Source organism: Chiloscyllium plagiosum, chromosome 24 (assembly GCF_004010195.1).
Source record: "Chiloscyllium plagiosum isolate BGI_BamShark_2017 chromosome 24, ASM401019v2, whole genome shotgun sequence".
Lineage (NCBI taxonomy): Eukaryota > Metazoa > Chordata > Chondrichthyes > Orectolobiformes > Hemiscylliidae > Chiloscyllium > Chiloscyllium plagiosum.
The window spans coordinates 4778082-4795792 of record NC_057733.1 but is presented as its reverse complement, the minus strand read 5'-3'; the positions used below and the strand labels follow the sequence as shown (position 1 = coordinate 4795792).

The window sequence follows — 17711 nt, the reverse complement described above, 5'->3', positions numbered from 1 at the left end:
CTTTAACCACGTGGGAAGGTAAATTGCGGTCTCTAAAGAAGGAGGCCATCTGGTGTGTTCTATGGTGGAACTGGTCCTCCTGGGAGCAGATACGGCGGAGGCGGAGGAATTGGGAATACGGGATGGCATTTTTGCAAGAGATAGGGTGGGAAGAGGTGTAATCCACCAACCCCACTCCCATTAAATCATTGTCAATTGTGATGATGCTGCTCCTTTAACAATGTTATGTTGTCCTTGGTTTATTCAAAAGGGGCTCTAAAAGGCAGAGGTTCCAATTTGTTTTGAGTAGCAACATTGTTTATGGCTAACAGATACTGCCTAAGGCAACAATCAGGGAAAAGGGCTTTTAGGATTTTTTAAAACACTTGTTAAATGAAAGGGGAGTGGCCACGTTGGGTTTTCAGATAAGCTATTGTATATTCTGATCTCTTCGTGTTTCTGTTTGTGTTTCATTTGGTAGTCTGTAAATAAATTGTTTTGTTTAAAACTGAGTGGTTTGACCAGCTACATCACTCCTGAAATATCCATTTTACATCTGCCTAAAACAACTAAAAAATTTAGGGTCTCGGCTACCTTCTTAAAAAATTGTGAGGGGGGGTCTGGCCTGGTCCATAACAGACCCGACTGAAACAATATCCCCCGCAACTTAACAAAGAGCTCTTCCAATTTCAAGCAACATCCCATAAATACACCCCATTGGCAAAGAGGTAAATTCAAACACAGGTTCTTATAGGACAGAAATATCGCAGAGAGGATCAGCTAAGGATCACTGGCTGAAGCATGGAACCTCTTTTCACTGCAGCAGCTTTCTTTGACCTGCAGCTTTGAACAGCCTGCTTGCTAAAACCAAACTAGAAAAGACTACAGCAGAAATGGCCCCATCAACCCTGCAAAGGCCTCCTTACTAACATTCAGGGGCTAGTGCCAAACTTGGGAGAGATGTCCCTTAGCTGAAAATGTGTTGCTGGAAAAGCGCAGCAGGTCAGGCAGCATCCAAGGAACAGGAGAATCGACGTTTTGGGCATAAGCCCTTCTTCAGGAATGTCCCTTAGACCAGTCAAGCAACAGCATGACATAGTCATTCTCACAGAATCATACATTACAGGCAATGTCCCAGACACCAGCAGAACCATCCCTGGATATGTCCTGTCCCATTGACAGGATAGAACCAGCAGAGTTGGAGGCAAAGTGGTATACAGTCAGGAAAGAGTTGCCCTGGGAGGCCTCAACATTTACCCCAGACTCCATGAAGTTTTATGGCTTCAGGCTAAACATGGGCAAGGAAATCTCCAGCTGATTACCATACTGTCTTCCCTCAGTTGATAAATCATTGCTCCTCCACATTAACCAACATTTGGAGGCAGCACTGAGGATGGCAAGAATGCAAAATGTACTCTGGATGGGGGATTTCAAAGTCCACAGTTAAGAATGTATTGGCAGCAACACTAGTGATTAAGTTGATCAGGTCCTAACGGATGAGCAATAACTGGTGGTCCAGCCAGGAGTGAAATGTTAAAAATGGTCTTTAGGTTTAAGTGGGAGTTTAATCCGCAGGTGTAGAGATACTTCAGCTTGAGGGGGAGACTAAAACTAGAGAGACAACCCCTCTGTCCATAATACCCCAGATACCAAACCACTTTCAGTGTAATATTCTTCAACTGGTTAGGTTCTCACCAATTATGTTCCCCAAGGCCCAAACTGCTTGTTCACAGACATTTTGATGTGGTGAGTGCAACAACCTTAGGAAATAAGGCACAGCATCTGTAATAGAACATTGAAGCTGGTTATTACAATGCCTAAGCAGTGTACTTACTCCAAATACTTTTGTCTGCATTATTGAAACAATTACAGCAAGTGAGTCATTTTCTTTAAGATGCTCACAAACCAAGATAATTCAGATATCACTGAATAGATGGTAGTCTATTTTGTGGAATATAAAATTGAAAAATCTCTAGCGTAAATCACCTGGACATCACTGAAAGATCTTACGCATTTACTGAGATAAAATTACAGACAAAAACATTTGTTAACTTTTGGAAACTGGATTCATTGATAATTGTTAGTCTTGCCACAGCTTTCTTTGGCACACATCTACCAGTGACACTGTTGACCCCCAACATGGAAACAGGTAAATCACAAAAATCAATGGTGACCCGCACTAAAACAGTTAAACACTGACATTTCCCAAGAGACAAACATCTTTCATTTTGAAATCCTGCAGTGTATTCCAACCCTACACCTTCAATAATCATTGCTAATACAACAAATTTCCAGAGCTCTAAGAGGCTTATTCTAGGATAACTTAACAGCTGTAATCTCATTTTACAATGCAGTTTTCCTTTCCTGATCTGCAATTTAAGCAAACTCCAAACTCTTCACATTGATTGGCCTTCTGTTCCTGGATTCCATGCTGAAACTTCTAGTCAATATATTTCTCATACAAGTGGGATGGTAAGACTTTACTCAAACAGCAAAGTCCAAACAAATTTCTGAACAATGACCACCGTATAACAGCAGATCATAAAAAGTTTGTTTGATCACTTACTAGCTTTGACTACAGCCTGTGTTTGTGCTGATGTTCCTGATGCTATGTTGGTCAATGCCCATGCTGCTTCAAACTGGAGTGAAGGGCTGCATAGATGGGAGCAGTGGAGAATTACATGGGTTAATGGAAATATTCTCAGGTTAAGTATTTCTCAATGAGAATTTGAGTTACAACTCATTAACTATCCAGGTTTGGTTCAGCAGTAGCACATTCACTTTGAAAGCAGAACTTTGTGGATTCAGTCACGATACTACCACATAATCCACATTACCACCAAAGTTCAGTACTGAGGGCATGCTGACTGTCAGATCTTCAATACTGGGGAAGTGCTATACCGTGCGAGAGTCAGTACTAACAGAATGCTGCACTGTCAGAGAGTCATTATTGAGGGAGAATTGCACTGTCAGAGGGTCAGAACTAAGGGAGTGTCAGTAGTGAGGGAGCTCTGCACTGTCAGAGGGTCAGTACTGAGGGAGTGCAGCACTGTCAGAAGGTCAGTACTGAGGTAACATTTTAATGTCGAAGGGTCAGTACTAAGGGAGCGTCAGTAGGGAGGGAGCTCTGCACTGTCAGAGGGTCAGTACTGAGGGAGTACCATACCGTCAGAGGCTCAGCACTGAAGAAGTGCCACATTGTCAGACGTCAGTACTAAGGGAATGCTGCATTGTCAAACAAGTATGTGCCCATATCCAAACAGCTGGCTGCTTTAAGAAAATAGTCAACACCTGGGGAAGACATTTGCACAATGCATACTTGAAACAGGGAATTTCAGGAAAAGAAATGATTTTCCAAGTAATAAAAGTTTGTTCTCCACACGTGAAAAACTCCAGGCACACTTTCATAGGTTTTCATATATGCATCATTTTGTAAAAGTTCCCAAAACGGCAGCAACACGGGTAATAAAGGGATAAGAAAGGATATCATAATGCAGGAGAACCGACACTTATACTTTAAGAACACACAAAGCTCTGTCAAATTATCATACAAGCACAGTACATACTTCTCATCTCTTTCAAGACATTGCACAAGGATTGGCAAGATTCCCGAGTTGATTAAGTCATCAATGGGTGGGTTCCTGTCACTTGACAGAAGTTTTCTGCATAAAAAATTGAGCAAATATATGTTATACTTTGTACATTATGATGAACTAAATTAGGTATGAATCAAAACAGAATTTCAGAATACCTTTCATTTACCGCATTGTATCTCAATTTCTAACAGTTCACTTCTTTGACACATGACAACCTGAAACTAAGTCAGCATTTATAGTTTCTAATGAACTGTACTGTTAGAAGACATTTACAGACCCTCAATAACATGACACAAAAATAATCAGCTTTACCATTAAACATACATATTTAGTGTTTTAATATTAGTTCATGTGGAACTCTCCTGGTGTTGAAAAACATTTTGTGAAGATGAAAGATCTGAACTCCAAAATACTGATCACTGACCAGAAACTCAACTAGACCAGCCATATAAACACAGTGGCCTTAACAGCAGGAGAGAGGCTAGGAATACTGCAGGAAGTAACTCACCTCCTGACTCTCCAAAGGCTATCTACCATTTACAAGGCACAAGTCAGGAGGGTGATGGAATATTCCCTTGCCTGGATGCGTGCAGTTCCACTAACACTCAAGAAGCTTGACACCATCCAGGACAATGCAGTCTGCTTGACTGGCTCCCCATCCACCACCTTCAAATTCACTTCCTTCACTACCACCATACAGAGGCAGCAATACATGCCATCTAATAGACACACAGCAAAAATTAACTAAGGCTTCTTTAATGGCACCTCCTACACTTTTAACCACTTTCATCCAAGAAGAACAAGGTCAACAAGGACATGGAACAGCACGACCTGTTAAGTTCCTCTTCAAGCTAGTCAGCATCCTGATTTGGAAATATATTGTGGTTCCTTCAGTTGATTTACCTGCAGCAGTTCTAAATCTTGGCTCATTCAGGAAGAGCCTATAGTTAACTTGGCAGAAGGAGCTCTTGACTTGGTTAGTCTCTGGCCAGGTGTTTATCCTCTATATTGTACTTGGTGAGAAATAGAAACATAGAATTCTATAGTACAAAATGAAGGCATTCGACCCATGATGTCAGCACTGGCTCCTAAAAGAGTTACCCAGATGGTCCCACTCTGCAATCAAGTGACATTGTATTAAATAATTTCTGAAAGCCAAAATGGAAAACAACCACAGTGCCCTTTTCCATTGCCTGTGTCATCTCCTCAAAGAACTCAATTACATTTGGCAAAGCCACCTTGACTGTCTAGTACGAACTTATTTCTTAGAATCAATCCCTACAGTGTGGAAACAGGCCCTTCGGCCTAACAAGTTCACACCGACCCTCCGAAGAGTAACCCACCCAGACCAATTCCTCCTATCCTATATTTACCCCTAACTAATACACCTAACTTACACATCCCTGAACACTGTGAGCAATTTAGCACAGCCAATTCACCTAACCTACACATCTTTGGACTGTGGGAGAACCACACAGACACAGGGAGAATATGCAAACTGCACACAGACAGTTGCAAGGCTGGAATCGAACCTGCGTTCCTGGCGCTGTGAGGCATTTCTCCAAGTTGTTTACCTTTTCCCGTATTATAGCCTCCATCAGTTTTCCCACTACTGATGTGAAGCTGACAGGAATTAATATTAACTGTATTTTCTCTCCAAAGATGCAGCAGACCTGAGATTTTTTCCAGCAATTTCTGATTTTGTTGAGTTCACGATGCTGTCTTTTTTGCATCTTTAATTGTTACAGTTCCCAGAAGGAACAGTTTTAACAAGGTGAATACTCCTGTAACTAAGGATTACAAAAGTTCAAATCTCTGCTTTGGTATTTCCATCTTGTACTCATTCTTTTTACAGAAAACGCCTATGTTACAGTTAACGTATAAAATAGAAACGTACAACACAGAACAGGCCCTTTGGTCCACGATGTTGTGCCGAGGATTAATCCTAATGTAAAATAAAATAACCTAACCTACACACCCCTCAATTCACTGTTGTCCATGTGCATGTCCAGCAGTCGCTTAAATGTCTCTAATGACTCTACTTCCATCACCACTGCTGGCAACATATTCACAACTCTCTGCATAAAGAACCTACCTCTGACGTCTCCTCCATACCTCCTCCTAATATCTTAAAACTATGACCCCTCGTGCCAGTCAATCCTGCCCTGGGGAAAAGTCTCTGGCTACTGACTCTATCATGCCTCTCATTCCTTTGCATACCTCGATCAGGTCTCCTCTCTTCCTCCTTCTCTCCAGAGAGAAACGTCCGACTTATTCAACCTCTCTTCATAAGGCAAGCCCTCCAGTCCAGGCAGCAGCCTGGTAAACCTTCTTTGCACCCTCTCCAAAGCCTCTGTATCTTTCCTATAGTAGGGCAACCAGAATGGACACAATATTCCAAGTGTGGTCTCACCAGGGACTTGTAGAACTGCAACAAAATCTTGCGGCTCTTAAACTCAATTCCTCCTGTTAATGAAAGTCAAAACACCATATGCTTTCTTAACAACCCTATCCAACTTGGGTGGCAAGTTTGAGGGATCTATGCACTTCAATACGAAGATCCCGCTGTTCCTCCACACTGCCAAGAATCCTGACTTTAACCTTACATTGAGCATTCAAGTTTGACCTTCCAAAATGCATCACTTCACATTTATCTAGGTTTCTCAGCCCAGCTCTGCATCCTGTCTATGTCACGCTGCAGCCACAATAGCCCTCTATACTATCGACGGCACCTCCAACCTTTGTGTCATCTGTAAATTTACTAAACCACCTCTCAACCTCCTCATCCAAGTCATTTATAAAAACTACAAAGGGCAGAGGCCCAAGAACAGAGCCCTGTGGGACACCACTCAACACAGACCTCCTGGCAGAATACTTTGCATCTACAACCACTCTATACCTTCTGTCAGCCAACCAATTCTGAATCCAGATAGCCAATTCTCCCTGTATCCCATACCTTCTGACTTTATGAATGAGCCTATCCTGGGGAACCTTATCAAATGCCATGCAGAAGTCTATATACACGACATCCACTGCTCGACCTTTGTCGACCTGTCTTGTCACCTCCTCAAAGAACTCAACAAGATTAGTCAGGCATGACCTGCCCCTCACACAGCCATGCTGACTGCCTTTAATCATGCTATGCTTTTCCAAATAGTTATAAATCCTATCCCTCAGAATTCTTTCCAAAACCTTGCTGACCACAGACGTGAGACTGACTAGTCTGTAATTGCCAGGGATTTCCCTATTATCTTTTTTGAAAAGAGGAACAACATTCACCTCCTTCCAAACCTACGATATGACTTCTGTGGAGAGTGAGGAAGCAAAGCTCTTTGCCAGCGGCTTAGCAACCTCCTTTCTCGCTTCCCGGAGCAACCTAGGATAAATCTGGTCTGGCCCTGGAGACTTATCAATCTTAATGTTTGCCAAAATTTTCAGCATATCAACTTTGTCAATCTGTTTCCCAACTCCTCAAAGTTCTTATTCACAACAAGGTCCCTTTCCTTAGTGAAAACTGAAGCAAAAAACTCATTTAGAGCTTCCCCTATCTGCTCAGACTCCACGCACAAGTTCCCTCCGCAATCCCTGATCGGCCCTACCTTCTCCCTGATCATTCTCTTATTCCTCAAATATGAGTAAAATGCCCCTGGGTTCTTCTTAATCCTTCCCATCAAGCCTTTTGTGTGCCCCCTCCTGGCTCTCCTCAGTCCATTTCTGAGCTCCTTTCTATTAAACCTGTAATTCTCTAAAGCTGTGCTAGATCCTTGCTTCCTCCACCTTACGTAGGCTACTTTCTTCCTTTTGACAAGAAGCTCTTCTGTTCTCATCATCCAAGGCTCGTTAATCTTATCCCTTCTTACCTGTCTCAGATCAACAAATTCATGCATCGTTAACATTGACCTGTAATTTGTAGTGAGTGCTGACCTTGAAGAAAGCTGTCAGTGAAACCTCAATCTCACTAGACTGGCTTTCTGCTTTCCCAATACCAATTTAAAGTGGTATTGATAGGACAACAACTGATTATGTAAGAATAATGATGCAAGCTGAAGTATGAATATAAACTTATGAAAACTGTTTTTAAATTTAAAAAGTATGGACTTATAATCACAACAGAGAAATTTGACATTCAATAAATATGAAACTCATTTTTCAATATTAATGATGGGGTGTTTATTAGGACTTTTAATAGACAATAGGTGTAGGAGTAGGCCATTCCGCCCTTCGAGCCAGCACCACCATTCATTATGATCATGGCTTTGAGGAGTTGGGAAACAGATTGACAAAGTTGATATGCTGAAAATTTTGGCAATCAGTATCCTGTTCCTGCCTTATCCCCATAACCCTTGATTCCACTATCCTTAAGAGCTCTATCCAACTCTTTCTTGAAAGTATCCAGAGACTTAGCCTCCACAGTTCAGGCAGCATCCAAGGAGCAGTAAAATCGACGTTTCGGGCAAAAGCCCTTCATCAAGAATACAGGCAGAGTGCCTCCTCTCATTTATCTCTCCACCCTTCAGGCACTCTGCCTGTATTCCTGATGAAGGGTTTTTGCCCGAAACATCGATTTTACTGCTCCTCGGATGCTGCCTGAACTTTTCCAGCACCACTAATCCAGAATCTGGTTTCCAGCATCTGCATTCATTGTTTTTACCTACTTGGCCTCCACAGCCTTCTGGGGCAGAGCATTCCACACACCCACCACTCTCTGGTTGAAGACGTTTCTCCTCAACTCTGTTCTAAATGGCCTACCCCTTATTTTTAAACTGTGTCCTCTGGTTTGGGGAGAAAGTGAGGTCTGCAGATGCTGGAGATCAAAGTTGAAACTTTATTGCTGGAACAGCACAGCAGGTCAGGCAGCATCCAGGGAACAGGAGATTCGACGTTTCGGGCACAGGCCCTTCTTCAGGAATGAGCAGAGAGTGTTCAGCAGGAGAAGATAAAAGGTAGGGAGGAGGGACTTGGAGGAGGGGAGTTGGAAATGTCTTCTTCTTGACCTCTCCGCCTCCATCCTACTCCCACCTATCACCCTCACCTTGACCTCTTTCCACCTATCACATTTCCAACGCCCCTCCTCCAAGTCCCTCCTCCCTACCTTTTATCTTCTCCTGCTGAACACTCTCTGCTCATTCCTGAAGAAGGGCCTGTGCCCGAAACGTCGAATCTCCTGTTCCCTGGATGCTGCCTGACCTGCTGTGCTGTTCCAGCAATAAAGTTTCAACTTTGATATCCAAATGAATCCAACAAGAACTGGACCAAGCATATGTGGTACTCATAATCTTCTTCATCCTAAGTATACGCATGATTTTACTACAACTGCTAAGTATTTCATCAGTAATATTTTCAGCAACATAACACAAAACATCGCAGATAAGAAAAACTGCAGCATATTAACATGCCAAATTTCCCCTAAAGTAAATGCATCTGGTGGCGGTTAGAGGGGCGGGGCTCAAGGGCGGAGGAGCGGGAAGTGGAGGAGATGCGGTGGAGGGCACCGTCGACCACGTCGGGGGGGAAATTGCGGTCCTTGAAGAAGGAGGCCATCTGTGTTGTACGTATTTTGAACTGGTCCTCCTGGGAGTCCTCTGGTTTGGGACTCATCCATCAGCAGAAACATGTTTCCTGCCTCCAGAGTGTCCAATCCTTTAATAATCTCATACGTCTCAATCAGATCCCCTCTCAGCCTTCTAAACTCAAGGGTATACAAGCCCAGTCGCTCCAATCTTTCAGCGCAAGATAGTCCTGCCATTCCGGGAATTGACCTCGTGAACCTACGTTGCACTCCCTCAATAGTCAGAATGTCTTTCCTCAAATTTGGAGACCAAAACTGCGCACAATATTCCAGGTGCGGTCTCACAGGGCCCTGTACAGCTGCAGAAGGACCTCTTTGCTTCTATAATCAATTCCTCTTGTTATGAAGGCCAGCATGCTATTAGCCTTCTTCACTGCCTTTAAGTTGATACACTATTAAATGTAGGTGCAAGAATAGGCCATACAGCTCCTTGAGATTGTTCCACTATTCAATCTACAGCTGAGCTGCAGGTTAACTCCATATACCACCTGCCTTTGACTGATATCCCTTAATATTTTCATTTAACAAAAAATTAACAATCTCAGATTTAAAATTACAATGATCTCGCATAACCAGCCTCTGTGGAAGAGTGCTCCAAAGCTCTAGCACCCTTTGTATGTAGCAGTGCTTCCGAACATCTCTTCTGAACAATAACCAAAACTGAAGTGGATACTGTAAATCAGAAACTTTGGGAAAGCAAATCTTAGCAGGACTTATACACTTAATGGTAAGGTCCTAGGGGGTGTTGCTGAATAAAGAGACCTTGGAGTGCAGGTTCATTGCTCCTTGAAAGTGGAGTCACAGGTAGATAAGATAGCGAAGAAGGCGTTTGGTATGCTTTCTTTTATTGGTCAGAGTACTGAGTACAGGAGTTGGGAGGTCATGTTGCGATTATATGGGATATTGGTTATGCCACTGTTGTAATTCTGGTCTCCTTCCTATCAGAAAGATGTAGTGAAACATGAAAGGGTTCAGAAAAGATTTACAAGGATGTTGCCAGGGTTAGAGGATTTGAGCTATAGGGAGAGGCTGAATAGGCTAGGGCTGTTTTTCCTGGAGCATCAGAGGTTGAGGGGTGACCTTATAGAGGTTTACAAAATCATGAGGGGCATAGACAGGATAAATAGACAAAAGTCTTTTCCCTGGGGTCGGGGAGTCCCGAACTAGAGGGCATAGGTTTAGGGTGAGAGGGAAAAGATATAAGTGGGACCTCAGGGGCAACTTTTTCACGCAGAGGGTGGTACATTTATGGAATGAGCTGCTAGCGGAAGTGGTGGAGGCTGGTACAATTGCAATATTTAAGAGGCATTTGGATGAGTATACGAATAGGAAGGGTTTGTAGGGATATGGGCGGGTGCTGGCAGGTGGAACTAGATTGGGTTGGGATATCTGGTCGGCATGGACGAGTTAGACTGAAGGGTCTGATTCCATGCTGTACATCTCTATGACTCTATGTCTGGCAGCATCAGTGAAGAGAAATCAGAGTTAACATTTCAGGTCCAGTGCCCCTTACACAGAACTGATTCTGCTGATAGCTTTTTAAAAACATTAATTTATCACACAACTTCCATATTGCTGGACGCTTGTTTTGCACATTGGCAAACCATGCTGTGTCAACCATTTGTTTGAACCTGTATTGGTAGTCTCAAACAGGGTGTATCATCATGTGCAGAGTATCAGAGCTTGAAGAGAACAGTTCTCAGCATGTGCTCACTAGACAGCTGCTTCCTCCGATAAAAGGTGGACGAGGAGAGGCAGAACACAACTCACTGAGGAGTCCTCTAATACTTTGGCTAGCGAGCAGAATGCTGTCTTCATAACCTTAATGAGATGAGTGCATACTCTGTCAATTGGCTGCTCATCCTCTGGTATCAATGAACCATTCTGAATTGTATATGTGCCTTATTTAATTAATTAATTAATGTTTCATATCTAAACTGCTGCTCCTAAACTTATTGCACCACCTGAAAATTCCTTACAAATGGTCAACTGCCTAAATTAGATAACTAAATCTAACGTTCAAGAAACACAATTTTTTTTCTTCATTCACAGAAGGTGGATACCAGCATCTGTTGCCCACCCCTGATTATGCAGAGGGCAGTTAAGAGTAACCGCCACTGCTGTGGGTCTGGAGTCACATGTAGACCAGACCACATAGGGACGGCAGTTTCCTTCCCTAAAGGACATTAGTGAATCAGATGGATACTTTCAACAATCAAGAATTATTTCATGGTCATCATTACACTCTTAATTGCAGAATTTTTAAAAAAAATTCACATTTTACCATCAATTATGGAAGGGATTTTAACCCTGGTCCCCAGAACATTTCCTAGGTCTCAGATTAATAATCTAGTGATAATACCTCAAAGCCATCACTTCTCCTAAATAGGTTAGCATGAATATTTGTTTAGGTAAAAACAAGGACTGCAGATGCTGGAAACCAGAGTCTAGATTAGAGTGTTGCTGGAAAAGCACAGCAGGTCAGGCAGCATCCGAGGAGCAGGAAAATAGAGGCTCTATTCCTGACTCTAATCATGAATATTTATTTAATCCAATTCTCTCTGTTCACCGGACCTAAACATACAGTTGCTAACTGTTAATAAATTCTCCACTTGTGTCGTTCAGACTGAGGGTACTTCGATAAAGAGAATAAACCAGAGACTGAAACTAAGGAAGATTTTTGGAACTTAAGTTCCTAAGGGAACCACTTGGTGGCAGCACCAGTTTGGGTTTGACTTTCTCTAAATCTATGCTTTTTCACTATCCTCAATTAGTCCACGGGCTAAGTCTGCCTAACATCAGCTGTATCTCCACTTTACCAATCCAGCTTTGCATCAATGCATTAATTAAATCTCCTTTATTTGAAGAGGATTAAATGTATTCAGCCTTTTTGAACACACAATTTTTCATAAAATCTGGGACAGTGTTGGCATTGGAATAATATCTTTTTTGTTGACCCTGCTCACAGAGCAGGATTTTTAAGATTTTATTCTTGAGCACGACTAGTTTGAGTGGGTCCTTGAAATCTTGTGGATTAATTCAGAACAGTGATAAAGAATAGATTTAGAAAAACTCAAACCCTCACTGAAGTTGCCATCCAGTGGCTCCCTCTGGGACTGAAGTTCTAAAAAACTTACATAGTTAACAGTCACTGATTTATTCACTTGATTGGAGTACCTTTGCTCTGAACTACACAAGGAGAGAATCGATCAACAGAAAGCAGCTGGATGTTTGATCAACCATAGTTGTGGTGTTCTTTCAATAATTATACCTCCTCTCCACATCTTACCCATACTCTCTTCTTGGGCTTCAACTCTGGTAAATCTTGTGGTCTTTGCAAGTTATTGAATTTTTGGTCACAGTTGTCTCTTCTTCATGATATTTTATTTCGTGGTTGTTTTCTACAACATTAGGTTTTGATGGAAGTTGTGTTCTCACTCTCCCTACCTAACATTTCTGATGGTGAGAATCCATTCTGAGCAGTGAGGATTGATCATTCAATCCAGTAAGATTAAGACCTTCTTATAAATTAGGATCAGGAATTTGTCTGCTCAAACTTTAATCATTCACACCACTCATTCAGCCTCTCCAGCTGAACTGGTAACATGAAAGCATATTTAATTTTGGAACTGCTTGGTTTTTTTTTTATTATACATTCATGGGTTAAGGGTGTCATTGTCTGTGCCAACATTTGTTAGCCTGGAATGCCACTGAAGCTCTTACTCAACTTTTTCAGAGGGCAGTTACGAGTCAACCATATTGCTAAGACTTTATAGTAACATGTAGGCCAGACCTGGTAAACATGGTAAATTTTCTTTCTAAAAAGACATTTGTAATGTTTATGCTTTTTTTTTTTACAGACACTCAACAATGGGTAGGGTTGGAATACTATTAGAATTTTAATTCCAAATTTGGATTGAATTGCAATTCCACTGTCTGCTGTGATGGGATTTGGATGTGGACCTGCAGAACATAATTTGGATCTTTGGATTAATAGGTCAGTGACAACATTACTAAGTAATAACCACAGCTGCAATCTTTGGTCCAACGTCTGACATGACAATGTCCAGGATCTTGAGTGCACAGTAATGTCTTTTGAGGGACTAAATACAATATCTGTTATGTTATTACGCAAAAAGCTAACTTCAATCTATCTTGAATAACAACCAATAGTTAGAAGGTCTATATAACCTTGAACTCAAACAAATCCATTCCCAGTTGCTTCCACGCTACTAATGGGAAAGGTAACAATGGTTTTTTTTGGTCTTGTATGTCTTCTAGACAGTGGTGATGTCTGGCCACCAAATTGATTGCTGCATCCACACACATCACTTCATAATTCCTAAAATTCTTTGATGGGTGGGGAGGGGGCATGCATTGAAGAATAACAGGCTGAAGTGTTCTTGATGTAACTAATCTCTTGAAGACCAGTAATTTGCCAACAACTGTGAGGTGCTTACACTGTTCAAAGTGCTGGTTTGGTATCAGAATATTGGGTACATAATGTGGCCATCCTTTCAGAAAACAGTTCTTGACTTGGAAACATTCAAAACAAGATTTTGACTTGCTTTATCCCTTGCAACGTCCTTTCAGTAGCTAGTAGGTTTCTTATTAAAATAGGAAGACCAAAACTGTACAGATGCAGCCTCACCAATGTCCTATATAATTAAATCATAAGCTCTCTACTTTTGCAATCAATTCCCCTATGATAAATGATAATATTAGAACATAGAACATAGAAGAATACAGCGCAGTACAGGCTCTTCGGCCCTCGATGTTGCGCCGATCCAAGCCCACCTAACCTACATTAGCCCACTATCCTCCATATGCCTATCCAATGCCCGCTTAAATGCCCATAATGAGGGAGAGTCCACCACTGCTACTGGCAGGGCATTCCATGAACTCACGACTCGCTGAGTAAAGAACCGACCCCTAACATCTGTCCTATACCTACCCCCCCTTAATTTAAAGCTATGCCCCCTTGTAATATTCTATTACCTTTCCTGATTACTTGCTGCACCTGCATACTAACCTTGTGATTTATGGATTAGGTTTGCTCGCTGAGCTGGAAGGTTCATTTTCAGACGTTTCGTCACCATACTAGGTAACATCTTCAGTGAGCCTCAGGATGAAGCAGTGCTAATGTTTCCTGCTTTCTATTTATATCGTTGGGTTTCTTTGGGTTGGTGATGCCAATTCCTGTGGCGATGTCATTACCTATTCTTTTTCTCAGGGGGTGATAAATCGGGTCCAAGTCAATGTGTTTGTTGATAGCGTTTCGGTTGATAGCGTTTCGGTTTTTGGACAAGCATGCAGAAAACTAGCCACCAGGATACATGAACATCAACTAGCCACAAAACGACATGACCCTCTCTCACTAATATCCTTACATACTGATGAGGAAGGACACCACTTCGAATGGGACAACACATCCATCCTAGGACAAGCCAGACAGAGACACGCACAAGAATTTCTAGAAGCATGGTATTCCAACGGGAACGCTATCAACAAACACATAGACTTGGACCCAATTTAGCAACTCCTGAGAAAAAGAATAGGAAATAACATCACCATAGGAAATGATATCACCAACCCAAAGAAACCCAAACATATAAATAGAAATCAGCAATTCTTCATCCAGGGCTTCACTGAAGATTTTACCTAGTATGGTGACGAAACGTCTGAAAACAAACCTTCCACCTCAGCGAGCACCTACATCCAGAACTTCAACCTGAGCTACAAATCTTCTCAAAACTCGGTTGTCATTCATCCACTAGGTCACCTACACTCCTCTATATCTAAAAGCTCTGCAATCTCTCAGCAATTAGACAATGGACTGCAGGGCTCTCCACCATCTTCGCTAAGGATGAGCAATAAATGACATAGGTAAATAACTAGGTGAAACAGTATTACAGTTATCAAAAATAAAGATACTTCCATTGTACCCCAAACAACGATACTCAAACCGCAGCGAGGGATCACCCTGTTTCATTTTAAAGTTCCTTGTTCAGTAACACCGCTGTAATTGGATTCTTTTCAATCAAGACAATTTCTTTCGTGAATGTCCCTTCCTGGGATCCATGCAGAAACTGTTATCACAATCATTTATTTCTTAACATGAGTTCCTTAAACTTTTCTTCCATAGCCTTTTGTTTCTTGAGCTTTTCTCAATGACTCTGAGCCATGACTTTGGAGATTGCTAAACTGCACTGCACCTTTTAGATGGTTAGGTCTTTCTAAAAGAAAGAGTTTATCAAAGTTTGGGTGAAGATTTGTAGCTCGGGTGCTCGTTGTTGTGGTTCTGTTCGCCGAGCTGGAAATTTTTGTTGCAAATGTTTCGTCCCCTGTCTAGGTGACATCCTCAGTGCTTGGGAGCCTCCTGTGAAGCTCATTTGTGCATACACCAAAGGTGTGTAATAACATCTGTGTAGGATGATCATAACAATAGGTTAAATAAAAGAAAAATGCTGATGCACAAATTAATTTCCAAGTGATTTGCCAAATTTGTTCTCTGGAATGGGGCTATAATATCTCAGCACCCCACAAGGTGATGCTTAATCAAATTGTTGAGTCTCACAGGCAATTCCCTCTATTGGACAAAGTTTCCATTTCAACTTTAACTTTGTTCAAGAGTGGGTGACTGAATATCAGAAATGTTTTGAGACAGGGAGACATAAACCCTTTCTTTTAGAAAGATACTGCACTGTGGCACAGTGGTTAGCACTGCTGCCTCACAGCACCAGAGACCCAGTTCAATTCCCGCCTCAGGCAACTGTCTGTGTGGAGTTTGCACATTCTCCCCGTGTCTGCATGGGTTTGCTCCGGTTTCCTCCCACAGTCCAAAAAAAATGTGCAGGTTAGGTGAATTAGCCATGCTAAATTGCTCGTAGTGTTAGGTAAAGGGGTAAATGTAGGGGAATGGGTCTGGGTGGGTTGCTCTTCGGAGGGTCGGTGTGGACTTGTTGGGCCGAAGAGCCTGTTTCCGCACTAAGTAATCTAATCTTAAAAAAAATTTTGACCCAGCCAGCAACAGCCACATCTCATGAGTGAACAAAAGCTTCAAAGTTCAATCTATCTATATCCCCTTTTAGCCTTCTTACATCCTCTTCACGACATACCTAACTTTATGTCATCAGAACATTTAGTAACCATGCCTCAGTCCCTTCATCCAAGTCATTTATAGAAGTTGTAAAAGGTTTAGCTTCTAACAGTGATACCTGTGACACACCACTCTTACATCTTACCAACCAGAAAATGGTCCATTTGAACCTATAGTATTTTTTTGCTAACTAGCCAATCTTCAATCTAGATTAGAGTGGTGCTGGAAAAGCACAGCAGGTCAGGCAGCATCCGAGGAGCAGGAAAATTGATGTTTCAGGCAAAAGCCCTTCATCAGGAATAGAGGTTTCTAGCATCTGCAGTCCTTTATTTTACCTAATCTTCAATCTATAATATTATACTGCCACCATTAGCTTCCATTTCCCAAAATAATCTTCGATGTTTTCAAATGCCTTCTGGAAATCTAAACACAGTACATCCAGTGGTTCCTCAAATTCACAGCACATTACTTCCTCAAAAAAATAAAATTGAACATGAATTCCTTTTCATAAAATTGTTGATTCTACCTAATTACATTCAATCTTTCTAAATGTCCTACAACGTCTATAATACATAGAACACAGAAAAGTACAGCACAGAACCGGCCCTTTGGCCCACGATGTTGTGCTGAGATTTAATCCTAATGTCAAATATAGTAACTTAACCTACACACCCCTCAACTCACTGCTATCCATGTGTATGTCCAGCAGTCCCTTAACTGTACCTAATGACTCTGCTTCCACCACCACCGCTGGAAATACATTCCATGCATTCACAACTCTCTGCGTAAAGAACCTACCTCTGACAACTCCTTTATACCTTCCTCCTAATATCTTCAAACTATGACTTCTCGTACCAGTCAATCCTGCCCTGGGGAAAAGTCTCTGGCAATTGATTCTATCTATTCCTCTCATTATTTTGTACACCTCGATCAGGTCACCTCTCTCCAGAGAGAAAAGTCCGAGCTTATTCAACCTTTCTTCATAAGGCAAGCCCTCCAGTCCAGGCAGCATCCTGTTAAACATTCTTTGCATCTCTACAAAGACTCTGTATTTTCCTATAGCAGGGTGACCAGAACTGGACACAATATTCCAAGTGTGGTCTCACCAGGGACTTGTAGAGCTGCAGCAAAACATCGCAGCTCTTAAACCCCCCTGTTAATGAAAGCCAAAACACCACATGCTTTCTGAACAACCCTATCCACTTGGGTGGCAACTTTGAGGGATCTATGTACTTGCACACCCAGATCCCTCTGTTCCTCCACACTGCCAAGAATCCCGTCTTTAATCCTATATTCAGCATTTGAATTCGACCTTCCAAAATGCATCACTTCACATTTATCCAGGTTGAACTCCATCTGCCATTTCTCAGTCCAGCTCTGCATCCTGTCTATGTCATGGTGCAGCCTGCAGTAGCCCTCTATACTATCGGCGACACCTCCAACCTTAGTGTCATCTGCAAATTTACTA

The 17711-nt window shown here is 42.0% G+C and overlaps 1 protein-coding gene across 2 annotated transcripts in view; it reads right to left on the bottom strand.

The window, feature by feature from the left end:
- Positions 1 to 17711, bottom strand: part of LOC122561991 (importin subunit alpha-4-like) — a 121912-nt gene that overhangs the window by 70109 nt on the left and 34092 nt on the right. For both annotated transcript variants that reach the window (XM_043714347.1, XM_043714348.1), the window contains 3 exons: positions 3546 to 3641; positions 2546 to 2631; positions 1675 to 1761 (listed from right to left, as the gene is read on the bottom strand). In XM_043714347.1, the coding sequence (XP_043570282.1) occupies positions 1675 to 1761; positions 2546 to 2631; positions 3546 to 3641 (269 nt within the window). The remainder of the gene's footprint in view (positions 1 to 1674; positions 1762 to 2545; positions 2632 to 3545; positions 3642 to 17711) is intronic.